Raw genomic sequence first — 24065 nt, 5'->3', positions numbered from 1 at the left:
CTGGCAGATGTTGTGATGTCATCGCTGCCCACATCATTACGCGAGGCAGGTTCCCTTCTAACTCGATTGTGTAATGAGGATTCGCTTTGACCCAAACGACAATATTTCTAGTACGTGGGCTGCGATAAATGGAATTTTATCTGAAAACACAACCTTGGCGCACGGTTCATTGCATTTGGAAATTGAGTTAACAAGGCACAGCATGCTAGAACAGGTGGATTCCTGTCCGTGTCTGATGATTCGTTTAAGAACGTCAGTCGGAAAGGTCTGACCTTAAGTTTGTTTTCACGTGGTCACGCGTTGTTGTCCTCGGTGTTCCGAGTCCCGAAGCACGTTCACTTGTCCATTTCATAGGAGATAGTTCAGTCGAAACAGAGACTCCGGCACAAGTTTCTACTCGGGTCTTCTTCCTTCCACTCCGCGGCCTGCCTTTAACACTGAAAAAAGCAAAAGCACTTCGTTCCCAACCCAGAAGTGCTGTCTTTCGCTGTGAGGCCTTATTCAGTCCTGGAAATCTTGGAAAGCTTCAATATTCTGTCTCTACTGTGACTGCGAAAACATGTTAACATGAATTCCAACAACTGATAATAAATAACATAGCTACCAACGTGCATAACGATATCCGATACACACAGTTGTTACATGGGTATGTGGACTTCTCGCCCACACCGTCCAGCAGCGTGGTGAGTGAATCTAGATGTAGCAGGCACTGCTGATGATCTTTACTACATCCTTATTTTATTTCATTTAGTCCTGTGATACTTTTTTCGAGATAGACAGTATGATACTATTTGTAGGATGTACATGACATTAACTTACAATACACAAGTCTACTTCAGTACACTTATTTAAGTGCTGTGACTCTAAAAAGCGTTTAAAATGTAGTTAGCCGAATTTATAGTTACGCTCTGCAAAAAATTACATTTCCAGCTGAAATTTTTCCTTGTCGTCTCTTACGTAGCATATTTTTGTGTTTCAGTGAATATTTTGTTCTTGTATATTTACACTATGTTAGTAAGTCGCCGGAAAGTGAGCCTAAGTCTGCTTACACAGGTGACTATTCAGGTGAAAATTTATTGTTGAGCGGGACTTCAAACTGGAGAGAATTTTAAAGAAACATGTTCATTAGTGTTAACATCAGCGTAGAACACACGTGATGCTTGTTTTATATTGTCATGGACGTTTCTAAAAATTTGTGGTTGTAGCGTGCAGTAATCTTTTCTAATATCATCACAGTTTGGGATTTTACAGTATACGCGTCGCACTGAAAAACTTCAACGCGTCAGCAGGGGAGTTGGAATTCAGTTAGAAGACCACAGTGTGTATACCATTTAATTAGATAACCAGATGGTGGTTTAGCGAGTACAGAATGCTCCTATAAAAATATTTTTCATCCGATTTTTACAACATTAAAACCACACTAAAATAAAGCATCACTCGAAACATTATCGCTTCCCGCATAACGAGATTTACATTACGATACTGCACGGTCTAGCTCAGTGGTAGCCAGCCTGGCCCCTACACTTCATCAGTGGCCTCTTGAACTTTCATACTGGGCAGTAGACGCTTGCCTGTTAAACATTATTTCATTAGATTTTCATGAAACTTTGACATAATGTATTTTGTAAGTAATTATTGTTATTATATGCTTGAATTTGCTCCTCGGGCATGACTGTGTTTGTTGTCCTTAGCTTAAATTAGTTTGAGTTAGATTAAGTAGTGTGTAAGCCTAGGGACAGATGACCTCAGCGGTTTGGTCCCACAGGAACTTACCATAAATTTAAAATTTGACATGTTGTGCCTCTGCTTTATGAATTTTGTAACGTAAGGTTGTTTCCATACTTTATAAATACCATTACTTTGGTACTGGTGGGCTGTTATAACATTTTGCTGGTAACAGAGATACAATACTGAGTGGCAGTTGAATACGCCTGGTCTAGCTACTTACGTGGATTCCAACACACGCTGACTGACGCACGTCCTCGCTGGTGACGGTGACCAGCTCCGAGGACAATGCATCAAATGAAATTACAAGCGCCGACGCACTGCTAAAGTGTTCAATTGTCTGCTCGCTAGCGGTCAAAATATATTACGCAGTAATCCTCTTGTATAACTAATTTCCACTTGTCAGCTGAATGTGTATCACACTTGTGATATTTTCGTGCAGTGAAAAATGATAATCGTTTCGTAACATACAACACTGCACGTTACCAACATTTTCTGGAAAGATCAGTGTTCATTAAGAAAGAAGTACTTCAAATTGGAAAAGCAAATACTAATAGAGAGAGACCTACTTTGATTAACACTAGTGTTAAAAATAATCAGCATTGAAGAAATGGGATCGGAAGATTATTGACGTATAGGAAATACACTCGGAAAGTTTACATTTATGCAAACCTAAAAAAAAAAAATCCTTAGTTAATCCTGATAATGAGGTATTTTATAAGACAGTTTGGGCCAGGCAACATAGATATAATACAGCACAATGCGCTACAACGTTTGAACTTGGAAACGATTCTAGAGTTCTCGTCAGCTTAGTCAAGCATATGGATACGACAGCAAACAGTTTCAACTGTCGAGGAGGAATAAAAATGGCTTGAGAGTGCCTGTTACAAATTAGAAAGACAAAATATTTTTTTTCTTACTTTTATATTTATACTGAAGCTTCACGTCGATCCAATATAGATACATAAACATCTGTACACTGAGGTGACAAAAGTTATGAGGAAGCGATATACACATAATATACAGATTGCGGTAGTATCACGTACACAATGTAAAGAGGCAACTGCATTGGCGGATTCGCCACTAGTTCTCAGTTTATGCATGCGAAAATGTTTCAGACGTGATTATGTCCGCACGACGGGAATTAACATTCTTTGAACGCGGAATGGTATTTGGAGTTAGACGCATGCGACATTCTATATCCGAAATCGTTAGGGAATCCAATATCCCGAGATCCACAGTGTCAAGAGTGTGTCGAGAACGCCAAATTTCATGCATTGCCTCTCACCACTGACAAAATAGTGGCCGTCGGCCTTCACTCAACAACAGAGAACAGTTGCGTTTATGTAGAGTTGACATTGCAAACAGACAAGACACTATGCGTTAAATAACCACAGAAATCAGTGTGGGACATGCGACTAACGTATCCGTTAGGAACGTGAGACGAAATTTAGCTATAATGGCCTATAGCATGAGAAGACCGACGCAAGTGCCTTTTCTAACAGCACGATATCTACTGTAACGCCTCTCCTTGGCTGGTGATCATATCGGTTGGAACCTAGGCGACCAGAAAGTAGTGACCAGGTAAGACGAGTGCCGATTTCAGCTGGTAAAAGTTGACGGCAGTGGTCGAGTGTGGATCAGACCCCACGAAGCCACGAACGCAACTTGTCAACGAGGCAGTGTGGAAGCTGGTTGTGGCTCCTTAATGGTGTGGGCTATGTTTACAAGAAATGGACTGGATCCTCTTGGTTCGACCTTTGACTGGAGATGATTATGTTCGGCTGCTTGGAGACTATCTGCAGCCATTCACGGACTTCATATTTGCTAGCAAAATGGAATTTATAAGGATGACAATGGGCCATGTCTACGAGCCAAAGTTGTTCGCGATTGGTTTGAAGAACATTTTGAACAATTCCAACGTATGGTTTGGCCCCCAGAGCGCCTGACGTGAATCCCAACGAACGTTCTTGAGGCATAATCGAGAGGCCAGTTCGTACACAAAATCCTGCACCAGCAACACTTTCGGAATTGTGGACGGTTATATAGGCAGTATGGCTCAATATTACTGCAGGGGACTTCTAATGACTGATTGAGTCCGTGCCACTAAGAGTTGCTGCACTTCGCCAGGCAAACGGAGGCCGGACACGATATTAGGAAGTATCAATGACTTTCGTCACCTCAGTGTGTAACTGAAGATTCGATAATCACTGTACCATAAGTAGCGTAAATAATAATTGCCAGATCAATGTGGACGTTTTTTCTCCGTTTTATGTTACAGTAGAGTGCTCAAAATTGGGATGCAACTGGTATTTATTATTAGTCAAAACTATCGATAAGTAGTTCGTGCACCGGAAAATGAGTGGGTTTCCCGGAGATTTTTAGAGATGTCTACAAAGAGTAAAGTTATATACTTGATGAAATACATTGTTTCTCGAGCTTCCTTTCACTGGTCACTTACTTCGCCACATTTGAGTCCTCTGTTGTTGCTCCACATTTCTGTGAGGCATCATTTCCGTTATTCATACTGAACGTATTGAAAAAATTGTTTGACTTGATGTTAATAAGATCCTCAACTCTTAAATTATATATAATCATTACTACACCTGTAATAATGACTATTCTATTATTATTATTATCGATATTATGTACTGGTCATACACTGTAATGTTGTAAAGTTTACTGTCTAAGGACGTCTGATTAGATGTAAGAGAGGGCTTGCACGTCCTAAACGGATGAAATAAATGCAAAAATAAATAAAATAGATAAATATTACTGCTCACTTTTACTGAATGAACACTTACCTTCGTTTTGTGGCAAAATGTAATTCGGCAAGTCAAACACGGATTGGAAGTATGCAAAACCAGCTAGCACTTTGGTCTTCAGCTCAGCACTGTCATAGACGCTTCCAACCTGAAGCACCCGGAAGTAATCATCATGTCCGATTCCACGGAAACGACCGTGCGCTACGACCGTGATGTGATCTAGGATAGATGTAAGGTCAGCATAGGTCGTGTTATCCTCTGTTTTTATTATTGAGATCTACGTTTCAGCTAAGGTCGCAGTTATCATTAGTGCGTTATAGGTTGGAGAAGTGTTCCTACGCGCCTAAGTTATATTTTAACAAGAGTTGTATAACCATTTAGAATGTACATGACTACCTATAAAGCATGGATGATAGCTACACTGTCAGCTGATATCTAGATCTGCAATGAAAAAGACAAATGGTAATACGACTGACGATGACCTTCTTTCTATTATGGTCACTGAAACAAAGTTTTCGTTTATTTTATGTATGTCTAGACCCTGTTTCAACCCGTTAAGCAACAAGACGTAGACAGAAGGTAGCTTTCCTTTATTTCAAATTCTGTAAATTTCCTCTTTACAGTAAGACTTAAGCTATTGCTCATTGTACGTCTATATATCTGTAGTCAGTGTTGTATGTGGTATGGCTTAGAAAGCAATGTAACTAATATAACTTGTTTCTTTCTCCAATACGTCTCATCTCACGATCATAGCAGTAAAAATAACAGGAAGGCAATTTTATATTGACACATACTGTTGTAACCCCACGATCCTGATAGAAAATGTTACGAAATGGACAACAATATTTTATTAAGGTTACTGAAGGAGCAATACAGAGACATTTAGGCCGATGCTGTGGAACACTGCTAATCTATGTGTCACGTTCTGTGTTGCCTGATATGGATATTCATCCTTTCCGCTCCCCACGGTAGACTATAAAGCGCAGATATAAAGGCACACTTAAATTCAAATTTTATTAAAAGTTCTGTCTCAAAATGAATGATGTTCTTCATAAACACAATGCTTATTGTCGATTAAATTCCTATCTGATTTCCCAACTTTCAAGAAACGTAATTTTCGTGAAAATATTTACGAGGAAAACTGTTCGTATGCTGATGATACTTACAATGACCGCTCTAGTGTCAGAGATTCCGCATCACGAGATCTCCGCATAGCTACTTGTCGGCGGCGCCTACTGCCTGGTGGCTGGTGCCAGAGCTATCGATCACGCGCGGCTGCTGAGCCCGCTCTTGAGAGCCTTCCAGGAGCCGTCGGCCGCCAAGAGACGCTCCACCCCGCGACCTTGGTCGTGGCCTCACAAAAGAGCAGCGTGATAAACGCCGGAAGTCACGGAGCTGCCATCTGTCACAGGGGATCTGGGAGCACTACTAACGACGGCCATAACGATAACGACACTCGGAGGACGCGCCATTAGTGGCCCGCAATGTCGCAGAGTAGATGATTGTCACTACTGTTAGGAAGCCTCCTTTGGAAACAATGGACACAAGTGAGATTAGAGCAGTTCGTCTTCCCCAAGAACAGTAGTTCGTACCAGCAGTCAAAATTAATTGTGATTCACCTTTCACTTATGTTCTGTGTCAGCAATCAACTGTTTGAAACTTCCTGGCAGATTAAAACTGTGTGCCAGACAGAGAGACTCGAACACGAGTCGTGCTTGGGTGGCTCAGTCGGTAGAGCACTTACCCGCTTAAGGCAATGTCCCAAGTTCGAGTCTCGGTCCAGCACACAGTTTTAATCTGCCAGGAAGTTTCGTTTGAAATTTGCATAGAGAGGAGAAGTGACAAACTAATATGGAAATCTCGCACTGATCAGACACGTGTGAGAAGTCAGGCATCCAACAGATTTGCTAGGACTAAATGAGACAAGAGTCCATCACCGCATAACATAAACGAAAAGACAACCTACACTGAAAATTTCTTTGTTAGTCAGCCAATATTTTAAACAAACACATTACGATAATCCGTACATCTACATCTATAGCATCTACATCATACTCCGTAAGCCAACGAACGGTGGATGGCGGAAGATATTCTGGTAACACTAGCTCATCCTCCCTACCCCGTTCCTCTCGCGATTTACGGTAAGCCGCTGTATTGACTCTTATTTCTTGAATTTTCTCGTCATAGTCAATACGCGAGACGTACGTAGAAGGAAGTAATATCCTAGACTGATGACATCCAGGGAAGTGCTCTCTCGAAATTTAAATAGCACCAGATAAACCGGTCCGTTGTGTTCAACTCCTCTGTTGTAGCGTCTCCCGTCTACTAAACGATCCCGTCACGAAACGCTCCGGCTCTTCGTTGGATCTTTTCCATCTTTTTTATCAGCCGTGCATGATAAGGATCCCAGATGGATGAGCAATACTTAAGCATCTGTCGATCAAGTGCATTATAGACCGCTTCTTTTGTGGATCAGTTACATTTCCTCCATCTGTCAACGGTCTTAAAGAGCATCCGACGCTTTCTACTAGATCAATTATATACATTGTAAACAGTGACGGTCCTATCGCCCGCATCTCGTGGTCGTGCGGTAGCGTTCTCGCTTCCCACGCCCGGGTTCCCGGCTTCGATTCCCGGCGGGGTCAGGGATTTTCTCTGCCTCGTGATGGCTGGGTGTTGTGTGATGTCCTTAGGTTAGTTAGGTTTAAGTAGTTCTAAGTTCTAGGGGACTGATGACCGTAGATTTTAAGTCCCATAGTGCTCAGAGCCATTTGAATCATTTTTTGACGGTGATATCACGCTTCCCTGAGGGTTCTCTGGTACGTACCTTTACATCTGTCGATTTTGTTGCGTTAAGAGCGACGTGATGAGTTGTCCTTGCAAGGAAGTCTTGAATCCAGTCCAGATCTGGTCCGATTCTCGTCGAGGTTGTATTTGTTTCACTTAACGGCAGTCCATAACGGTTTCAAATATCTTGCTGAAGTCAAGGAACACGGCATCAGCCTGAGCTCCGTTTTCTACAACCTTGCAAATGTCATGGAGGATCAGAGCGAGTTGAGTTTCAAAATCTCTGTTTGCGAAATTCATGTTGATTTTTAGAGAGGCTATTTTCTTGCTCCAAAACCATCATAATCCTGGAGCATTAGACTTGTACCATACCTCTGCAAGAGCTTGACTTCAACGATACAGATCTACAATTGTTTGTAACTGTCCTGCGGCCCTTCTTGAAAACGGGAATTACCTGCGCTTTCTTCCCGTCGCTACGTAACCTTCGTTTTTCCAGCGATCTACGGTAAAATGTGGCTACAAGGAGAGGATGTTCTTTCGCATCGTCTTTGTAGGATCTTATAGCCATATCATCTGGTCGCGATGCCTTTCCGCTACCAAGTGGTTGTAGTAACTTTTCATCTAAGCATATACAATGTCGTCGCTCGTGCGTTGGTTGAAAAGAGGACTACATTAAGATCTTCCGCTGTGAAACACTTTCGGTAGACAGAATCCAGCATTTTAGTCTTCTCTCTGTTAGCCTCCGTTTCGAAGCCAGTATGGTGACACAGTGAGTGACAGACGATTTAGAACCGTTTACTGATTTTACGTAAGACAAAAACCTCTTAGAGTTGTTACTCAGACTCACTGACTAAATTTTACTTTCAAAATCATTGAACGCTTCTTTCATAGTTCTCCTTATTCCTTTCCTCCTGCTTTCAGCTTTAGTATGTCAGGTTTCGACTTCTCTTGAATCTGAGATCAAGCTCTCTCTTTTTGTCTAAGGCGTACTGGACGATGGTTTTAAATTTTTTCCAATACTTTCATGGCTTTAATAACTATACTATTTTATTAAAGTTGTGCACTTGTCAGTTTTTCTCAGTCTACCGTTACAATTGCGGTTATAATTTTTACTTCGTGTGAAGCTATCTTAACTCCCCTTTATAATTCCGGCACAGCTTTCTTTTGTTTTCCGAAAACGAAGATTATAATCAGAGCTCCTTTAGCACCGTGCGAATATGAAACTGTGTGCACAAAAAAGGTCGGAATTTGCTGAAATGTGTTTCATTTCTTCAGTTTAAAAAGCTCACAAGTAACGTTATTTTCACCTGACCGCAGTTTCTTGAAATCTTTCTCTTTTCCTGTAATTATTCAATCTCTGTACGCCACCTGCATGTGATGTGCCGAAGATACCTATCATTATTCAAGGGAGCGCTACAAATAATAAACTTTTGGAAGTTGTTTCAATGAATTAGTAACTAGCAGATTGTTATAGTTTGGCTGTAACTGTGTCATAGAATGGAAGATCGCAACGTGACAATTCTGTTAACATTGTCGAAACTCTATCTCCTCCAGAAGTAAAATAAACATCCTGTCGAACTGGAAAGGATCGGTAATTAGGAAACCAGCACCAGATATGGGGAAAGGTACGTAGGAGCTTTGCATTTTTACCCTACACCGACGAAGATAATGCTGAATGAAATCATGTGCTACGATGTGTTTTAAACTTCTGAAATGTGTTTGAATAAATACGCTTGGAAAATATCTCAAGCTTACATGGATTGCCAGATACTTTTCCATACCTCTCTTTCATATTTTTAAAAGGAAGTAAGTAACTTACGACGCATCGTATCGCGTGAAAGATCCCTGAACACGTTTTCACCACCACCAGGCTCAGGTACACCTGAGAGTTTTAGAATCATGCACAGGGTGAACCGGAATTCCACCGACCGATTCTGAATGTTTTTAAGGCATATTTTGTTAGGACTTTGGCACAGAGGTCACATAGTCTCCAGTGGCTCGTAACACAGATATACTGTAACTGTGATTAACACTTTTCGTTACCCGTGCTATAGTTCTTTCTGTGAAAGTACGTTTTAGCAGTGGGAATGCTTGTAATAAGCAATCATGAAAACGTAGAACTCAAAACACACAATAATGCAACAATCCTTAACGTAACACGTACAGTTTTATTACATCTCCGTCGTGCCGCTCTTCCATCACATTCAGTGAATCCATACACGAGATACTTGTCGCCAAATTCCTCACTAGTACACCTAACATATGGCTCTGCATCACTGTTGACGTTCAACACTGCCGAAAAAATAAACCGAAGAACTAGGTGCAAGCTTGGACGTGAAGAGTGAAGTGGGCCCTACAGGTGTGACCAGCAAGTACTGGCAGTGAATTGAAATAGTTTGTTTCCAAAGACGCGCAGTACACATAATCAACGTTGCCCCTGTAGTGCAGATTCTTTATGTGCAGAAATAAACGGGGATGATAAATCAAACGGAATTCAATTACTGTGTATGACCTACTACAGAAACGGGTGCCTAATACCAAAACAGAAAATATCCATGAACAGCCTCAGAAATTTTGTTGGAGAATTTCGGGTTCACGTAACATATGGAGTAGCCGTAACGATTGGTGACTATTACCGTGATTCCCTTACTCATCCCTACATGATACGGTACCCTGTTTGATGTTGATTACAGCATTAATACATGCATAAATTTTATTTACTCGTAATCCATTCACTATTGTATCACTAATGAAAGCGCTAAGCTTGAGCAGCTACTACAATCGAAATTAGAAATGAAACCATCAAAATGTTTCTATATATACACAAACCAAATCACACACAAACTACAACCATAAATGAAATAACATTCATCATATTTCAGATTTATTGGAGTACATAAATGTGTGAAGAAATTACAAGCTTTCTTGTAATCATAAAAGTATGCTAACTTTATGGCAAACTGCTGATTCCAAGAAGTAGAAAATTTAACCTGGAATTTGATGTAACAGTACTTACGAATGAATTTAACCACTTTCACGCCCTGTATTAGTTGCATACAAACAATCACTCTTATATTCTTGAATCATGATAATCAGTTATCGAACATTTTTCTGAAACACAAGAAACGAGAAGAAAGGGAAAACTGTAGGTGGGAAATCTCCCTACTACGTATTAAGCATTGCGTCACACTGATACCTTTTTCTATTAAATATTGGTGTTTCCTGACTGTAGGTAAAGATCGATACTATTAATGTAAGTGAATGTTGTCTATTCTGCCGACAGACTTTGTTACATTAATATAATAGAACGCGACGCGCCCAGGAAATGTGTTTCACTACGGATGCACAAATATCGTTCGGATCCCTAAGGGAATCAAGAATTTGCGAGTAGGAGGTGTAATGGACGAAGGACCCTACAATGCAGCGTGCGATAAGCTGAGAACTTGGATCTGACGAGAGGCGTGCCCGATCGCTCAAGCGGACTTATGACCTCAACAATTGAGTGCCATAGTGCTCAGAGCCGTTTGATCTATTTTTGAACTGGTTTGTTCGAGACGATTATGGCAACCGTTCTAGAGAAGTAGACCCTCGGGGTTCGAGTCCTGCTCTGGTAAAAATTCTCAGCTTCCGACATTGCAATACTGCAATGCCCTGTGCGGATGGCAGTCGTGAATTCCAATCTACCACTTTCCTTTCCTCTCTGGTCCTCTGTTTCATAAAATGAAGTACATGCCGCGTCATATTTGTTTGTTGCCTGTTCTGTCGGATATGCCGGACGGAACAGACAACAGTTATGTTAATAGTATCGAACTTTATCTACAGTAAGGGGAGCCCAATATATAGTCGAAAAAGGTACCACAATGACACGTTGTTGGATTTTTAGTAAGCAGTATTCTTTTGTTCTGGTGCTGGTGTCTACTTTCGTTTGAAGTTATTTTTCGTAACTGCGAAAGTTAATAATGTTTAAGACGCAAGTGTACTTCATAGTGTGCGTAACATAAATTCAAAAATTTTACATAAAATTTAGTTTACTATAGAAACAAAATTTATTACCGCTTACGTTATATGATAAATCACTCTATACCGGTTTTAAAGCCTTTGAAATGGGTAAAAGTGATGTATAACGTAACGTAAGTCAGACAAAATTTGTGCTTATGGTAGAAAAAAGGATAATTGATAAAATATTATGACTTTAATAGGTTTAGCAGGAAGAATTAAAAACAATTTATTGCAATAAATCTCTCTCTCTCTCTCTTCTATCTTTTTTTTTTTTTTTTTTGTCATCAGTCTACTGACTGGTTTGATGCGGACCGTCACGAATTCCTTTCCTGTGCTAACCTCTTCATCTCAGACTAGCACTTGCAACCTACGCCCTCAATTTTTTGCTTGACGTATTCCAATTTCTGTCTTCCTCTACAGTTTTTGCCCTCTACAGCTCCCTTTAGTACCATGGAAGTCATTCCCTCATGTCTTAACAGATGTCCTATCATCCTGTCTCTTCTCCTTATCAGTGTTTTCCACATATTTCTTTCCTCTCCGATGCTGCGGATAACCTCCTCATTCCTTACCTTATCAGTCCAACTAATTTTCAACATTCATCTATGCACCATTTCTCAAATGCTTCGATTCTCTTCTGTTCCGGTTTTCCCACAGTCCATGTTTCACTACCATACAATGCTGTACTCCAGACTTTCATCCTCAGAAATTTCTTCCTCAGATTAAGGCCGGTATTTGATTTTAGTAGACTTTTCTTGGACAGAAATGCCTTTTTTCCCATAGCGAGTCTGCTTTTGATGTCCTCCTTGCTCCGTCCGTCATTGGTTATTTTACTGCCTAGGTAGCAGAATTCCTTAACTTCACTGACTTCGTGACCATCAATCCTGATGTTAAGTTTCTCGCTGTTCTCATTTCTACTACTTCTCATTACCTTCGCCTTTCTCCGATTTACTCTCAAACCATACTGTGTACTCATTAGACTGTTCACTCCGTTCAGTAGATCATTTAATTCTTCTTCACTTTCACTCAGGATAGCAATGTCATCAGCGAATCGTATCATTGATATCCTTTCACCATGTATTTTAATTCCACTCCTGAACCTTTCTTTTATTTCCATCATTGCTTCCTCGATGTACAGATTGAAGAGTAGGGGCGAAAGGCTACAGCCTAGTCTTACACCCTTCTTAATGCGAGCACTTCGTTCTTGATCGTCCACTCTTATTATTCCCTCTTAGTTGTTGTACATACTGTATGTGACCCGTCTCTCCCTATAGCTTACCCCTACTTTTTTCAGTATCTCGAACAGCTTGCACCATTTTATATTGTCGAACGCTTTTTCCGGGTCGACGAATCATATGAACGTGTCTTGATTTTTCTTGAGCCTTGCTTCCATTATTAGCCGTAACGTCAGAATTGCCTCTCTCGTGCCTTTACTTTTCCTAAAGCCAAACTGATCGTCACCTAGCGCATTCTCAATTTTCTTTTCCATTCTTCTGTATATTATTTTTGTAAGGAGCTTCGATGTACGAGCAGTTAAGCTGATTGTGCGATAATTCTCGCACTTGTCAGCTCTTGCCGTCTTCGGAATTGTGTGGATGATCCTTTTCCGAAAGTCAAATGGTATGTCGCCAGACTCATATATTCTACACACCAACGTGAATAGACGTTTTGTTGCCACTTCCCCTAATGATTTTAGAAATTCTGATGGAATGTTATCTATCCCTTCTGCCTTATTTGACCGTAAGTCCTCCAAAGCTCTTTTAAATTCCGATTCTAATACTGGATCCCCTATCTCTTCTAAATCGACTCCTGTTTCTTCTTCTATCACATCAGACAAATCTTCACCATCATAGAGGCTTTCAACGTATTCTTTCCACCTATCTGCTCTCTCCTCTGCATTTAACAGTGGAATTCCCGTTTCACTCTTAACGTTACCACCGTTGCTTTTAATGTCACCAAAGGTTGTTTTGACTTTCCTGTGTGCTGAGTCTGTCCTTCCGACAATCATATCTTTTTCGATGTCTTCACATTTTTCCTGCAGCCATTTCGTCTTAGCTTCCCTGCACTTCCTATTTGTTTCATTCCTCAGCGACTTGTATTTCTGTATTCCTGATTTTCCCGGAACATGTTTGTGCTTCCTCCTTTCATCAATCAACTGAAGTATTTCTTCTGTTACCCATGGTTTCTCCGCAGCAACCTTCTTTGTACCTACGTTTTCCTTCCCAATTTCTGTGATGGCCCTTTTTAGAGACGTCCATTCCTCATCAACTGTGTTGCCTACTGCGCTATTCCTTATTGCTGTATCTATAGTGTTAGAGAACTTCAAACGTATCTCGTCATTCCTTAGAACTTCCGTATCCCACTTCTTTGCGTATTAATTCTTACTGACAAATGTCTTGAACTTCAGCCTACTCTTCATCACTACTATATTGTGATCTGAGTCTATATCTGCTCCTGGGTACGCCTTACAATCCAGTATCTGATTTCGGAATCTCTGTCTGACCATGACGTAATCTAATTGAAATCTTCCCGTATCTCCCGGCTTTTTCCAAGTATACCTCCTCCTCTGGTGATTCTTGAACAGGGTATTCGCTATTACTAGCTGAAACTTGTTACAGAACTCAATTAGTCTTTTTCCTCTTTCATTCCTTGTCCCAAGCCCATATTCTCCTGTAACCTTTCCTTCTACTCCTTCCCCTACAACTGCAATCCAGTCGCCCATGACTATTAGATTTTCGTCCCCCTTTACATACTGCATTACCCTTTCAATATCCTCATACACTTTCTCTATGTGTTCATCTTCAGCTTGCGACGTCGGAATGTATACCTGAACTATCGTTGTCGGTGTTGGTCTGCTGTCGATTCTGATTAGAACAACCCGGTCACTGAACTGTTCACAGTAACACACCCTCTGCCCTACCTTCCTATTCGTAACAAATCCTACACCTGTTATACCATTTTCTGCTGCTGTTGATATTACCCGATGCTCATCTGACCAGAAGTCCTTGTCTTCCTTCCACTTCACTTCACTGACCCCTACTATATCTAGATTGACCCTCTGCATTTCCCTTTTCAGATTTTCTAGTTTTCCTACCACGTTCAAGCTTCTGACATTCCACGCCCCGACTCGTAGAACATTATCCTTTCGTTGATTATTCAATCTTTTTCTCATGGTAACCTCCCCCTTGCCAGTCCCCTGCCGGGGATCCGAATGGGGGACTATTCCGGAATCTTTTACCATTGGAGAGATCATCATGACACTTCTTTACGTACAGGCCACATGTCCTGTGGATACACGTTACGTGTCTTTAATGCAGTGGTTTCCATTGCATTCTGCATCCTTATTTCGTTGATCATTGCTGATTCTTCCGCCTTTAGGGGCAATTTCCCACCCCTAGGACAAGAGAGTGCCCTGAATCTCTATCCGCTCCTCCGCCCTCTTTGACAAGGCCGTTGGCAGAATGAGTCTGACTTCTTATGACGGAAGTCTTCGGCGGCCAATGCTGATTATTTATCAAAATTTAGGTAGTGGCGGGGATAGAACCCGCGACCGAGGACGTTTTGATTATGAATCAAAGACGCCACCCCTAGACCACGGGTACAGGAAATGAAAAACAAATGTATTTATTGTTAAAAATCTATGTACATAATTACAGAATGAGACTTCCACTCTGCAGCGGAGTGTACGCTGATATGAAACTACCTGGCAGATTAAAACTGTGTGCCGGACCGAGACTCGGGGCCTTTGCCTATCGCGGTCAAGAGGTCTACAGTCTGAGGTATCCAAGCACGACTGATGACCAGTTTTCACAAATTCCACCGGTATCTCGTCTCCTACCTACCAAACTTCACAGAAGCTCTCGTGCAAAACTTGCAGAACTATCACTAATGGTAGAATGGATATTGCGGAGACATGATTTTCCCACAGCCTGGGGGACGTTTCACTCTGCAACATGTACACAGGCTCTGAGGCTCTGGACTGTGTATTGTTTGCCTGTGGCTCAGTTATGCCTTCGTAATCGTTGGTTTGATATTGACGAATGAATCAAATGTATATTCAGAAGTGTCCGATATAAAAGATAATAAATCCTGCTCGCCGTAGACTTGATTTTATTAAGCTAAGTAACACCTTCTTTGAGCAGCCTAATAGTACAGTAATGAAATATTGGCTCTCAAATATGCGTATGGCGTAACTAACGTTTTGTAGTTCTAGTGAAATGTCAGCAGCATGCAAAATGAAAATGAGACGTGCTTAAATACACTACTAGCCATTAAAATTGCTACACCATGAAGATGACCTGCTACAGACGAGAAATTTACCTGACAGGAAGACGATGCTGTGATATGCAAATGATTAGCTTTTCAAATCATTCACACAACGTTGGCGCCGGTGGCGACACCTACAACGTGCTGACATGAGGAAAGTTTCCAACAGATTTCTCATACACAAATAGCAGTTGACCGACGTTGTCTGGTGAAACGTTGTTGTGATGCCTCGTGTAAGAAATGCGTACCATCACGTTTCCGACTTTGATAAAGGTCGAATTGTAGCCTATCGCGATTGCGGTTTACCGTATCGCGACATTGCTCCTCGCGTTGGTCGAGATCCAATGACTGTTCGCAGAATATGGAATCGGTGGATTCAGGAGGGTAATACGGAATGCTGTGGTGGATCCCAACCGCCTCGTATTACTAGCAGTCGAGATGACAGGCATCTTCTCCACATGGCTGAATCGGATCGTGCAGCCACGTCTCGATCCATGAGTCAACAGATGGGGACGTTTGCAGGACAACAACTGTCTGCACGAACAGTTTGACCATGTTTGCAGCAGCATGGACCATCAGCTCGAAGACCATGCATCACAGACAGGAGCGCCTGCGATGGTGTACTCAACGACGAACCTGGGTGCACGAATGGCAGAACGTAATTTTTTCGGATGAATCCAGGTTCTGTTTATAGTATCATGATGGTCGCATCCGTGTTTGGCGGTGAATGCACATTGGAAGCGTGTATTCATCATCGCCATACTGGCGTATCACCCGCCATAATGGTATGGGGTGCTGTTGGTTACACGTCTCGGTCACTTCTTGTTCGTAATGAAGGAACTTTGAACAGTGGACGTTACATTTCAGATGTGTTACGACCCGTGGCTCTATTCTTCATTCGATCCCTGCTAAACTCTACATTTCAGCAGGATAATGCACGACCGCTTGTTTCAGATCCTGTACGGGCTTTTCTGGATTCAGAAATTGTTCGACTTCTGCCCTGGCCAGTACATTCTCCAGATCTCTCACCAATTGAAAACGTCAGGTCAATGGTGGTCGAGCAACTGGATCGTCACAGTACGCCAGTCACTACTCTTGGGGAACTGTGGTATCGTGTTGAAGCTGCATGGGCAGCTGTACCTGTACACGCCATCCAAGCTCTGCTTGACTCAATGGCCAGGCGTATCAAGGCCGTTATTACTGCCAGAGGTGGTTGTTCTGGGTACTGATTTCTCAGGATGTATGCGCCCAAATAGCGTGAAAACCTACTCACATGTCAGTTCTAGTATAATATATTTGTCCAGTGAATACCTGTTTATCATCTGCATTTATCCTTGGCGTAGAAATTTTAATGGACAGTACTGTACTTCATGACTGGGATTCAGCCAGGAAAATGGAAAGTACATTTGAAGCTGTAAGAGATTCCGTCTTAGATCCAAATTCCCGGTTTCTTGTATTGCTACAGACATTAGAAGAATCTGCATAGGGGATGTGGCGCATAATCTTTACTTGCTTTGTTGTTTCGTATGATATCGTCAGCCACTCTTGATGACAGCAGATATTATAGTGCCTAATGTGGGCTTATCTTTGACAGGGGGGTGTTTGGTGGCGTCGAGCGCCGGCAGCTGCGAGAACCGCACCGACCGGCTGGACCAGTGCCTGAAGAAGCTGCCCGGCATGCTGCAGGACAGCGGCAGCGGGCTGCCCACGTCGCCACACCAGCTGGACATCTACTGCAGGTGAGTAGCCGCTGCCCGCAACACGGAACGGCACGGAGGCGCTAGGCTGTGCTCACCTGCATAAGTGACGTCCAGCTCGTCATGTCCAAACCTACCGTAGTCATTCGCTATTCGCCTTTAACGTCACTTAATATTCGCCAACTTGGTTTCAACTGTTCATAAGCACTGTAAGTTACCTAAAAAGCAGATGACGAAATGGGGTATTTCCCAGCACGTCGAGTGCAATTAACAAGAAACTGTACACTCCAAGGGTCATCCTTTTTTATATTTCGCACTTTTGTATGTGCGTAGTAAGATGTAAATAATTCTGATGTAGTTCAATCGATTCTAAGCACTTACGAGAAATCGAGATTCTGAGTTTCAGGAGCCTGCTGGGTACAATATGAAAGCATCAGCTGTCAAGCAGAAGCTTCAGCTTCAAAGGATAAAGTGGCTCAGTAGAAGCCTGCACGTACGACGTTCTAAAGGTATCACAGTTTTTTTCTGATATTCTACCAAACGTTTCGAACTTGGTGCCTGGATTCCAACCAGATTATGAACTATTATTAGTCTCAAGCCTCTGTTTATAGCCGAGTTAGATTGCCGACGCCCGCCATGTATTTTGATGTTCTTCTGTTTTACAGAGCACGTACTGATAGTTCGTGAAAACAAATTCCCTCGCGTTTTCCAGCTCTAGTGGGTGTGACGGTCGACGACATTTTAACAACTCAGTTCTGGTTCCCAAGCTTTATTTAAACAGGAAACTCCTTACCTATTTATTAGGTTGTCTCATATCTTTATTTCGATAGATTTCTTAACTACTCTGTCCCAGAAACTAGGATTTTGCTGCACTGAACTGGTGTAATCGTATTTCGTTTCATTATTGTAGTCGAAGCAGTGTTAAGCAACAACTGATTAGCGTGATTGTCTTAGTCACGTGTGTCACTGCTGTCCCTTCCATCTCTCCTCGACTGTTCTGATAGTGTCCCTTGAACTAAGATAAAAGGTATTCTTTCTCATGTTAATGAGGATCAAAGTGACCGAAAGCCGGTCGTGGATCGCATTCCATGTGAATGTGGCATTTTGACACACTATGAAGAACAATCGAGGAGAGATGCAAGGAACATCAGCAACACAACCGACGGAAATAAACCAAGCGCAGCCGACAATATACTCATGAACTGAAATACGATGAGATCAGTATCATGGCCCAGATGCCAAGTTTCTGGGACAGCGTGATTGTGGAGCCTATCGGAATGAAGATGTCAGAAAAGATCGATGGAAGTTCCAGTTTAAATAACACTTGGCTGTGACACTCAATTTATTAAATCATTCTCATGAGAGTTGGGAAACGTTTAAGGTAATCCATGTTTCACGGAGTAGCAGTGAAACAAAAGATCATCAATGGATACGAGGACGTTGGCAATCGAACTCGGCTATAAATAGCGGCATGAGATCAGTAATAGCTCACAGTCTCGTTGGACTCCAGGCAGCGAGTACACAAAAGGGCAAAACTCTCAGCACCTGAAGAAGACGTTTGGGTCGATCGTCGAAATAATGTAAACAGTATGGAAACAACAACTCTGGTGAAAACCCGAAAGCTTGCTATTAATCAATCACATCGAGAAAACCCGCGAGATTAAATAACAATAATGGTAATAACAATATTAATAATGATGACTTTAGGACGAGAGTGAATATTGTCTCGTGAAGATTACATGACCTCGACTTTGTTGTACTGCATCAGTATACGTCTCTGGTATCTGACACTGTGTTGAAGTACTCATGGTTAGCGTTGAAAAGGATATCTGTATGGCCGTCCTCTTTAAATTTTAATGAATGGTTTCCAGAATGGATTTTCTGCGCAGGGGAGTGTGTGATCATTCGATACTTTACGGCAGATTAAAACTGTGTACTAGCCTGGGACTCAAGGGCCAGTACTCTGTGGACTGAGTTCCTTTTTTTAATCTTGTATGACTCCTGTCCTGCCCTAGACCAATGGTCTAAAGATAACGAACTGGGTGCAGGATAAAATCAAGCCAGCGCTTAAATTCCGAATAAAAATCGTCAGTAATGCCAGCCACAAACTTTCGGCACTAGGTGTCACCCTCATTGTGACAGCGGCCTTGTCAAAGGAGGCGGAGTAGCGGGCAGATTTCAGGGCACTCCATTGCCCGTGGGGTGGGAAACTGCTCTTAAGAGACTGAAACATCAGCAGTGATTAACGACATGAGGGTGCACAAGACAATGGAAGCCACTGCATTAAAAACACACATAGTGTACTCACAACACATGTGGCCTGTAATTAAAAAAGTGTCATGATGACCTCTCCGTTGCCCAACGATTATTGATTGGCCCCAAATTTGGATTCCCTGGAAGGAACCGCCGAGAGGGAGGCGACCATGAGAAAAACACCGAACATCCAATGAAAGGGTAACTTTGTACGAGTCGGAATTTGAAAGTGATAGGGAAGCTAGAAAATCTGAAAAGGGTGACGCTCAACCTATTTATAGTGTGGGTCAGTGAAGAGAAATGGAAAGAAGACCAGGATTTCTGATCAGAGAGCTATGGGCTAATATTAGCAGCAGCAGGAAATGGAATGCAGGAGTAAGATTCGTTGTAAGTAAGAAGGTAGTGCAGAGAGTGAGTGGCTGTGAAAAGTTCAGCGGCAGGGTGTTCTCATGAGGTACAACACTAAAATCAGAACCAGCAACATTAGTTCAGATAAACATGCCGACGTCGGAAGCAGAATATGAAGAGAAAGGGCAGTATACGAGGATATTGCACGAGTAATTCAATACGTAAAATGAGATGAACATTTAATGGTCGTGAAGGATTGGAATGCCGGGATAGGGGAAGGAGTAGAATAAAGGGTTACGGGGGAATATGGGCTTTTAGTAGGAATGCTAGTGTGTGAAACGGTCATTGAATTCTAAAATAATATTCAAGTGGTATTAGCAGTTACTATGTTCGAGAATCAGAAGCAAAGGAAGTATATCTGGAAAAAGCCAGGAGATGCTGGTAGGTGCCAGTTGGATTACATCATGATCAGACAAAGATTCCTGAAACGAATAGTGCATTGTAATGGTACCCAAGAACAGGTAATAGACTCTGTTCACAATTTACTGGTGGTGAGGAGTAGGCTGAAGTGTAGCATAATGGTACAAATGAATCAACGTGGCAGGAAGCGGGATACGAAAGTAGTGACGAATGATGAAAAGCAGTACTGGCGAATGATAAAAAGCGTTTGAAGTTTTCTAAGGATGTGGATGTTGTGATAAGGATGAAGAGTGGACATCTTTGAAAGGGCAGTCACTGATGATGGACAGACAAACGTAGCCATAAGGAGGATAACTGCGAAGAAAACTTGGACAACAGAAGAAATACTCTAACTGATTGAAGAAAGAAAGAAGCAGAAAAGTACTCAGTGAATGCCAAAAATACAGCAATATAAATCACAACGAAATGAAATAAATAAAACTGCAGATAAGCCAATGCGAATTGGCTGCATTAAAAATGTGAAGAAATCAGAAGCGAAACGATGGTTCGTGACATAGGGAAGGGTAAACAGCTTTCGGTGAAATTAAAACCAAGGGTGACAACATTAAGCGTGCGCGTTCTGAGATTTGCGGCGTCGTGCCCTTTTTAAAATAGAGTGCAGTTCCTTTGTTGGAATATCGCGATCATGGTCCCGTCGGTATCCTCGTGAATTTATGAAGTGCTTCAAGCTATGGATCAATCTTCGCGACTTTTATGACTTCTTTCATTTTAGAGTGCAAAGCGGTTTCGTAATCCTAAGGCGAAGCTTCTACATTAACATACTTGCTGTATTTTGTGGCCGTGTTTACTCGCCCGTCACGATACTTGGATCGTGTGGAAAATGGATGTGGCCAGCAAACTCTCACACACGAACTTTGAGGCCGGCGGACGTTTAGCGTACTATATCCGTAATCTTTGCTTTGGTTCGTTAAGTCTGCCACGATATTTTGGATGCAACATATCAATCCAGAATAGCGTTGCTACTGCCCCAGAAAGTAAAACTCTTTCATGTCACTTCATCTAGCTGGTTTGACTGCATAGGTTTTTAAGCCGTTGCACAATTTCACCTTACTTTGTCTGCTGCAGAAAAATATGACTGACTGAAATTTCGGTCGCGCTTCAGAAGCCGAACAACAGGCTTACTCTACCTCAGCTTCCGTGTATGCTGGAGGGGTTCAGCTGGTATGTCAGATCCCTTAATTCCTTCACACATCATAAGGCAATTATTTTACAGATTAATGAAGAGCGGTGTAATCTGAATGCTTGACTGGCCACATAGCACACTCCACGATATTTGTGTGTAGAATCTATCAAGACGGCTAGTCACTACGATGTACATGGAAAGAACAGTATCGTTTTGAGACGCCAATAAACTTCGAAAGATATTTCCTGTGCTATTGCGTGTAGTTGCTGCTCCGAATAAACCTAAGGTTTGGCCGTCTTCTCCATCCAGAGTTATCAGTCTATGTAAGGGTTTCAATAGCCGCGTTTGTATAAACGTCGTAGAAGTCACGCCTTTCCCCCCCTGTAAATCGTCCCCGAGGGGTACAAATTTTTATCAGTTCCGGGTTGTGGTACGAGTGGCTACGTCTCGCCCGGAGGGAGATGGGGCCTGCGGGTTGCATACGATCTTTTGTTTGAACATGACCGTAGTGTCCAATACTCAGAATTGTGTCGCAGCGCGTCGTGACTGTACATACTGACGGAAAAATCGCAACACCAAGAGGGACAACGAACTGTACGATAGAAACGAAGGTTGGTTGACGTGTTTCTACATCGGGACGATTATATCTATGAAAATTTCGCCCCAGTCGCATAAAAGTGGAGCTAGTAGCACAATCAGATTTGCTTAAATATACGCTGTAACGGTCGTGAGCGTTAGTTGCCTTCGCAATTGGACGTGGTGCGTTGATATTAGTCAAAAATGGCTTTATGGTCAAAAAGACCTCACTAAGTCTGAACATTGGCAATGGAAAAACAGAACGATTTCAAGTACATTGTCTTAGAACGCCAATCCTACCCATCGAGTTCGGCATCTTTGACTTCCATCTGTTTCCACAACTGATCTTGGAGTGCTGTAAACGTTTAAAACCGATTAATAGCTTATGGCATCTTCAGACCCAACTCAACCGTACTACCTGTTCACTGGAGAAACGATGTGCAAAATATGTATAAAAATAAATGTGGATCAAGCTGAAATATGCATACTTATTTGGCCTCAAAATCAAAGGCGTTGTTTGTGCTGCAGAGTAGAGCTGAGTTATCCCTTCTGAATGGTCCATGAATTGGTACTAACAAACCTATCGATTTCTTTAAATTTATAACCCTACTACGATATCCCACTTAAACCGTGAATTAAATTTCTTCACAAGTACAGAACATGTCAGCCACCCTAAAACCTACAGTAATCCTTCCCAACTGCATCATTATAGAACTACCCTGCAACACCATCCTTTTCTTTTCCTTGAACAATCATTGCTCAGGCTGTGTGGAATGGCCACGAGAGCTATTACAGCTACTACAAGAAGTCGGATGTTTCTTCTGCGATATTGCTCCAAGACTTGGTAGGATTGTAACCACTGCATATGCCTGATATCAGCAGTGGTCATGGGAATGTACATTCGCAAGGAGACCGAGCTTCGTAAGACCACGTGGCACTACCGAGACGGAAGACCATCGTGTTCTGCCTATGGCTCTGGCGCATCGTACTACATCTTCAGCAGCAATATGAGCAGTATTTGGCACCACAGTGACACAAAAAACTGTTACAAATAAATTACTTCAACAAAACTCCGAGCCAGACGCCATGTAGTACATTCCACTGACTCCAGACCATTACCATTTGAAACGTCAGTTACGTCAAGTGAGAGTTCATTGGAAGAGGTGTCTGTTGTCTTTTCTCATGAAAGCTAGTTCTACCTTCGTGTCTGTGACGACCATGTATTCCTTAAAAGAAGGGCACTCTAGGACCTGAAACCAACCTATCCGTGTGATAGACGTGATGGACCGAGGCCTGAAGTTATGGGCTGGCTATCCCGTGGCTATCCCGTGGTCCCTGACTGGAAAGCTCTCTTGGCCATTCGGCACAGTCTGGGCAATGATTGTTCAAGGAAAAGGAAGGAATGCTACTGCAGGGTAGTTCTCTAATGATGCAGTTGGGAAGGATTACTGTTGGTTTTAGGGTTACTGACATGATCTGTATTTTTGAGACGATTTAATTCATGGTATAAGCGTGATAGCGTAGCAGGGTTATAAATTTCGAGAAAGCGACAGGTTTGTTAGTACCAATTCATGGAACATACAGAAGGTATGATTCAGCACTCCTCTGCAGTACAAAGAACACCTTTTATTTTGAGGCCAAATAAGTACGGATGTTTCAGCTTGATCCACATTTATTTTTATACATACTTTGCACGTCGTTTCTCCAGTGAGCAGGTATTACGGTTGAGTTGGGTCGCTGGCCGCGATGGCAGAGCGGTTCTAGGCGCTTCAGTCCGGAACCGCGCTGCCGCTAAGGTCGCAGTTTCAAATCCTACCTCGGGCATGGATGTGTGTGATGTCCTTAGGTTAGTTAGATTTAAGTAGTTCTAAGTTCTAGGGGACTGATGACCTCAGGTGTTAAGTCCCATGGTGCTCAGAACCATTTGATCCATTTGAGTTGGGTCAGAGGCTGCCGTAATCTTGTAATCGGTTTCTACACGTTTACAACAGTCACTGGTGCCGAAATCGATGTGCAGGATCCGCGTTCTAAGACAAGGTGTTTGAAATC

The 24065-nt window shown here is 42.2% G+C and overlaps 1 protein-coding gene across 1 annotated transcript in view; it reads left to right on the top strand.

Moving 5' to 3' along the window:
• Positions 1-24065, top strand: part of LOC126336157 (uncharacterized) — an 87403-nt gene that overhangs the window by 8420 nt on the left and 54918 nt on the right. Inside the window, exon 2 of the mRNA XM_049999649.1 lies at positions 17134-17278. Coding sequence (XP_049855606.1) covers positions 17134-17278 — 145 coding nt within the window. The remainder of the gene's footprint in view (positions 1-17133; positions 17279-24065) is intronic.

The sequence above is a fragment of the Schistocerca gregaria genome, chromosome 2, assembly GCF_023897955.1.
Source record: "Schistocerca gregaria isolate iqSchGreg1 chromosome 2, iqSchGreg1.2, whole genome shotgun sequence".
NCBI classification, from domain to species: Eukaryota; Metazoa; Arthropoda; class Insecta; order Orthoptera; family Acrididae; genus Schistocerca; species Schistocerca gregaria.
This window is presented reverse-complemented; position numbering and strand designations above follow the sequence as displayed.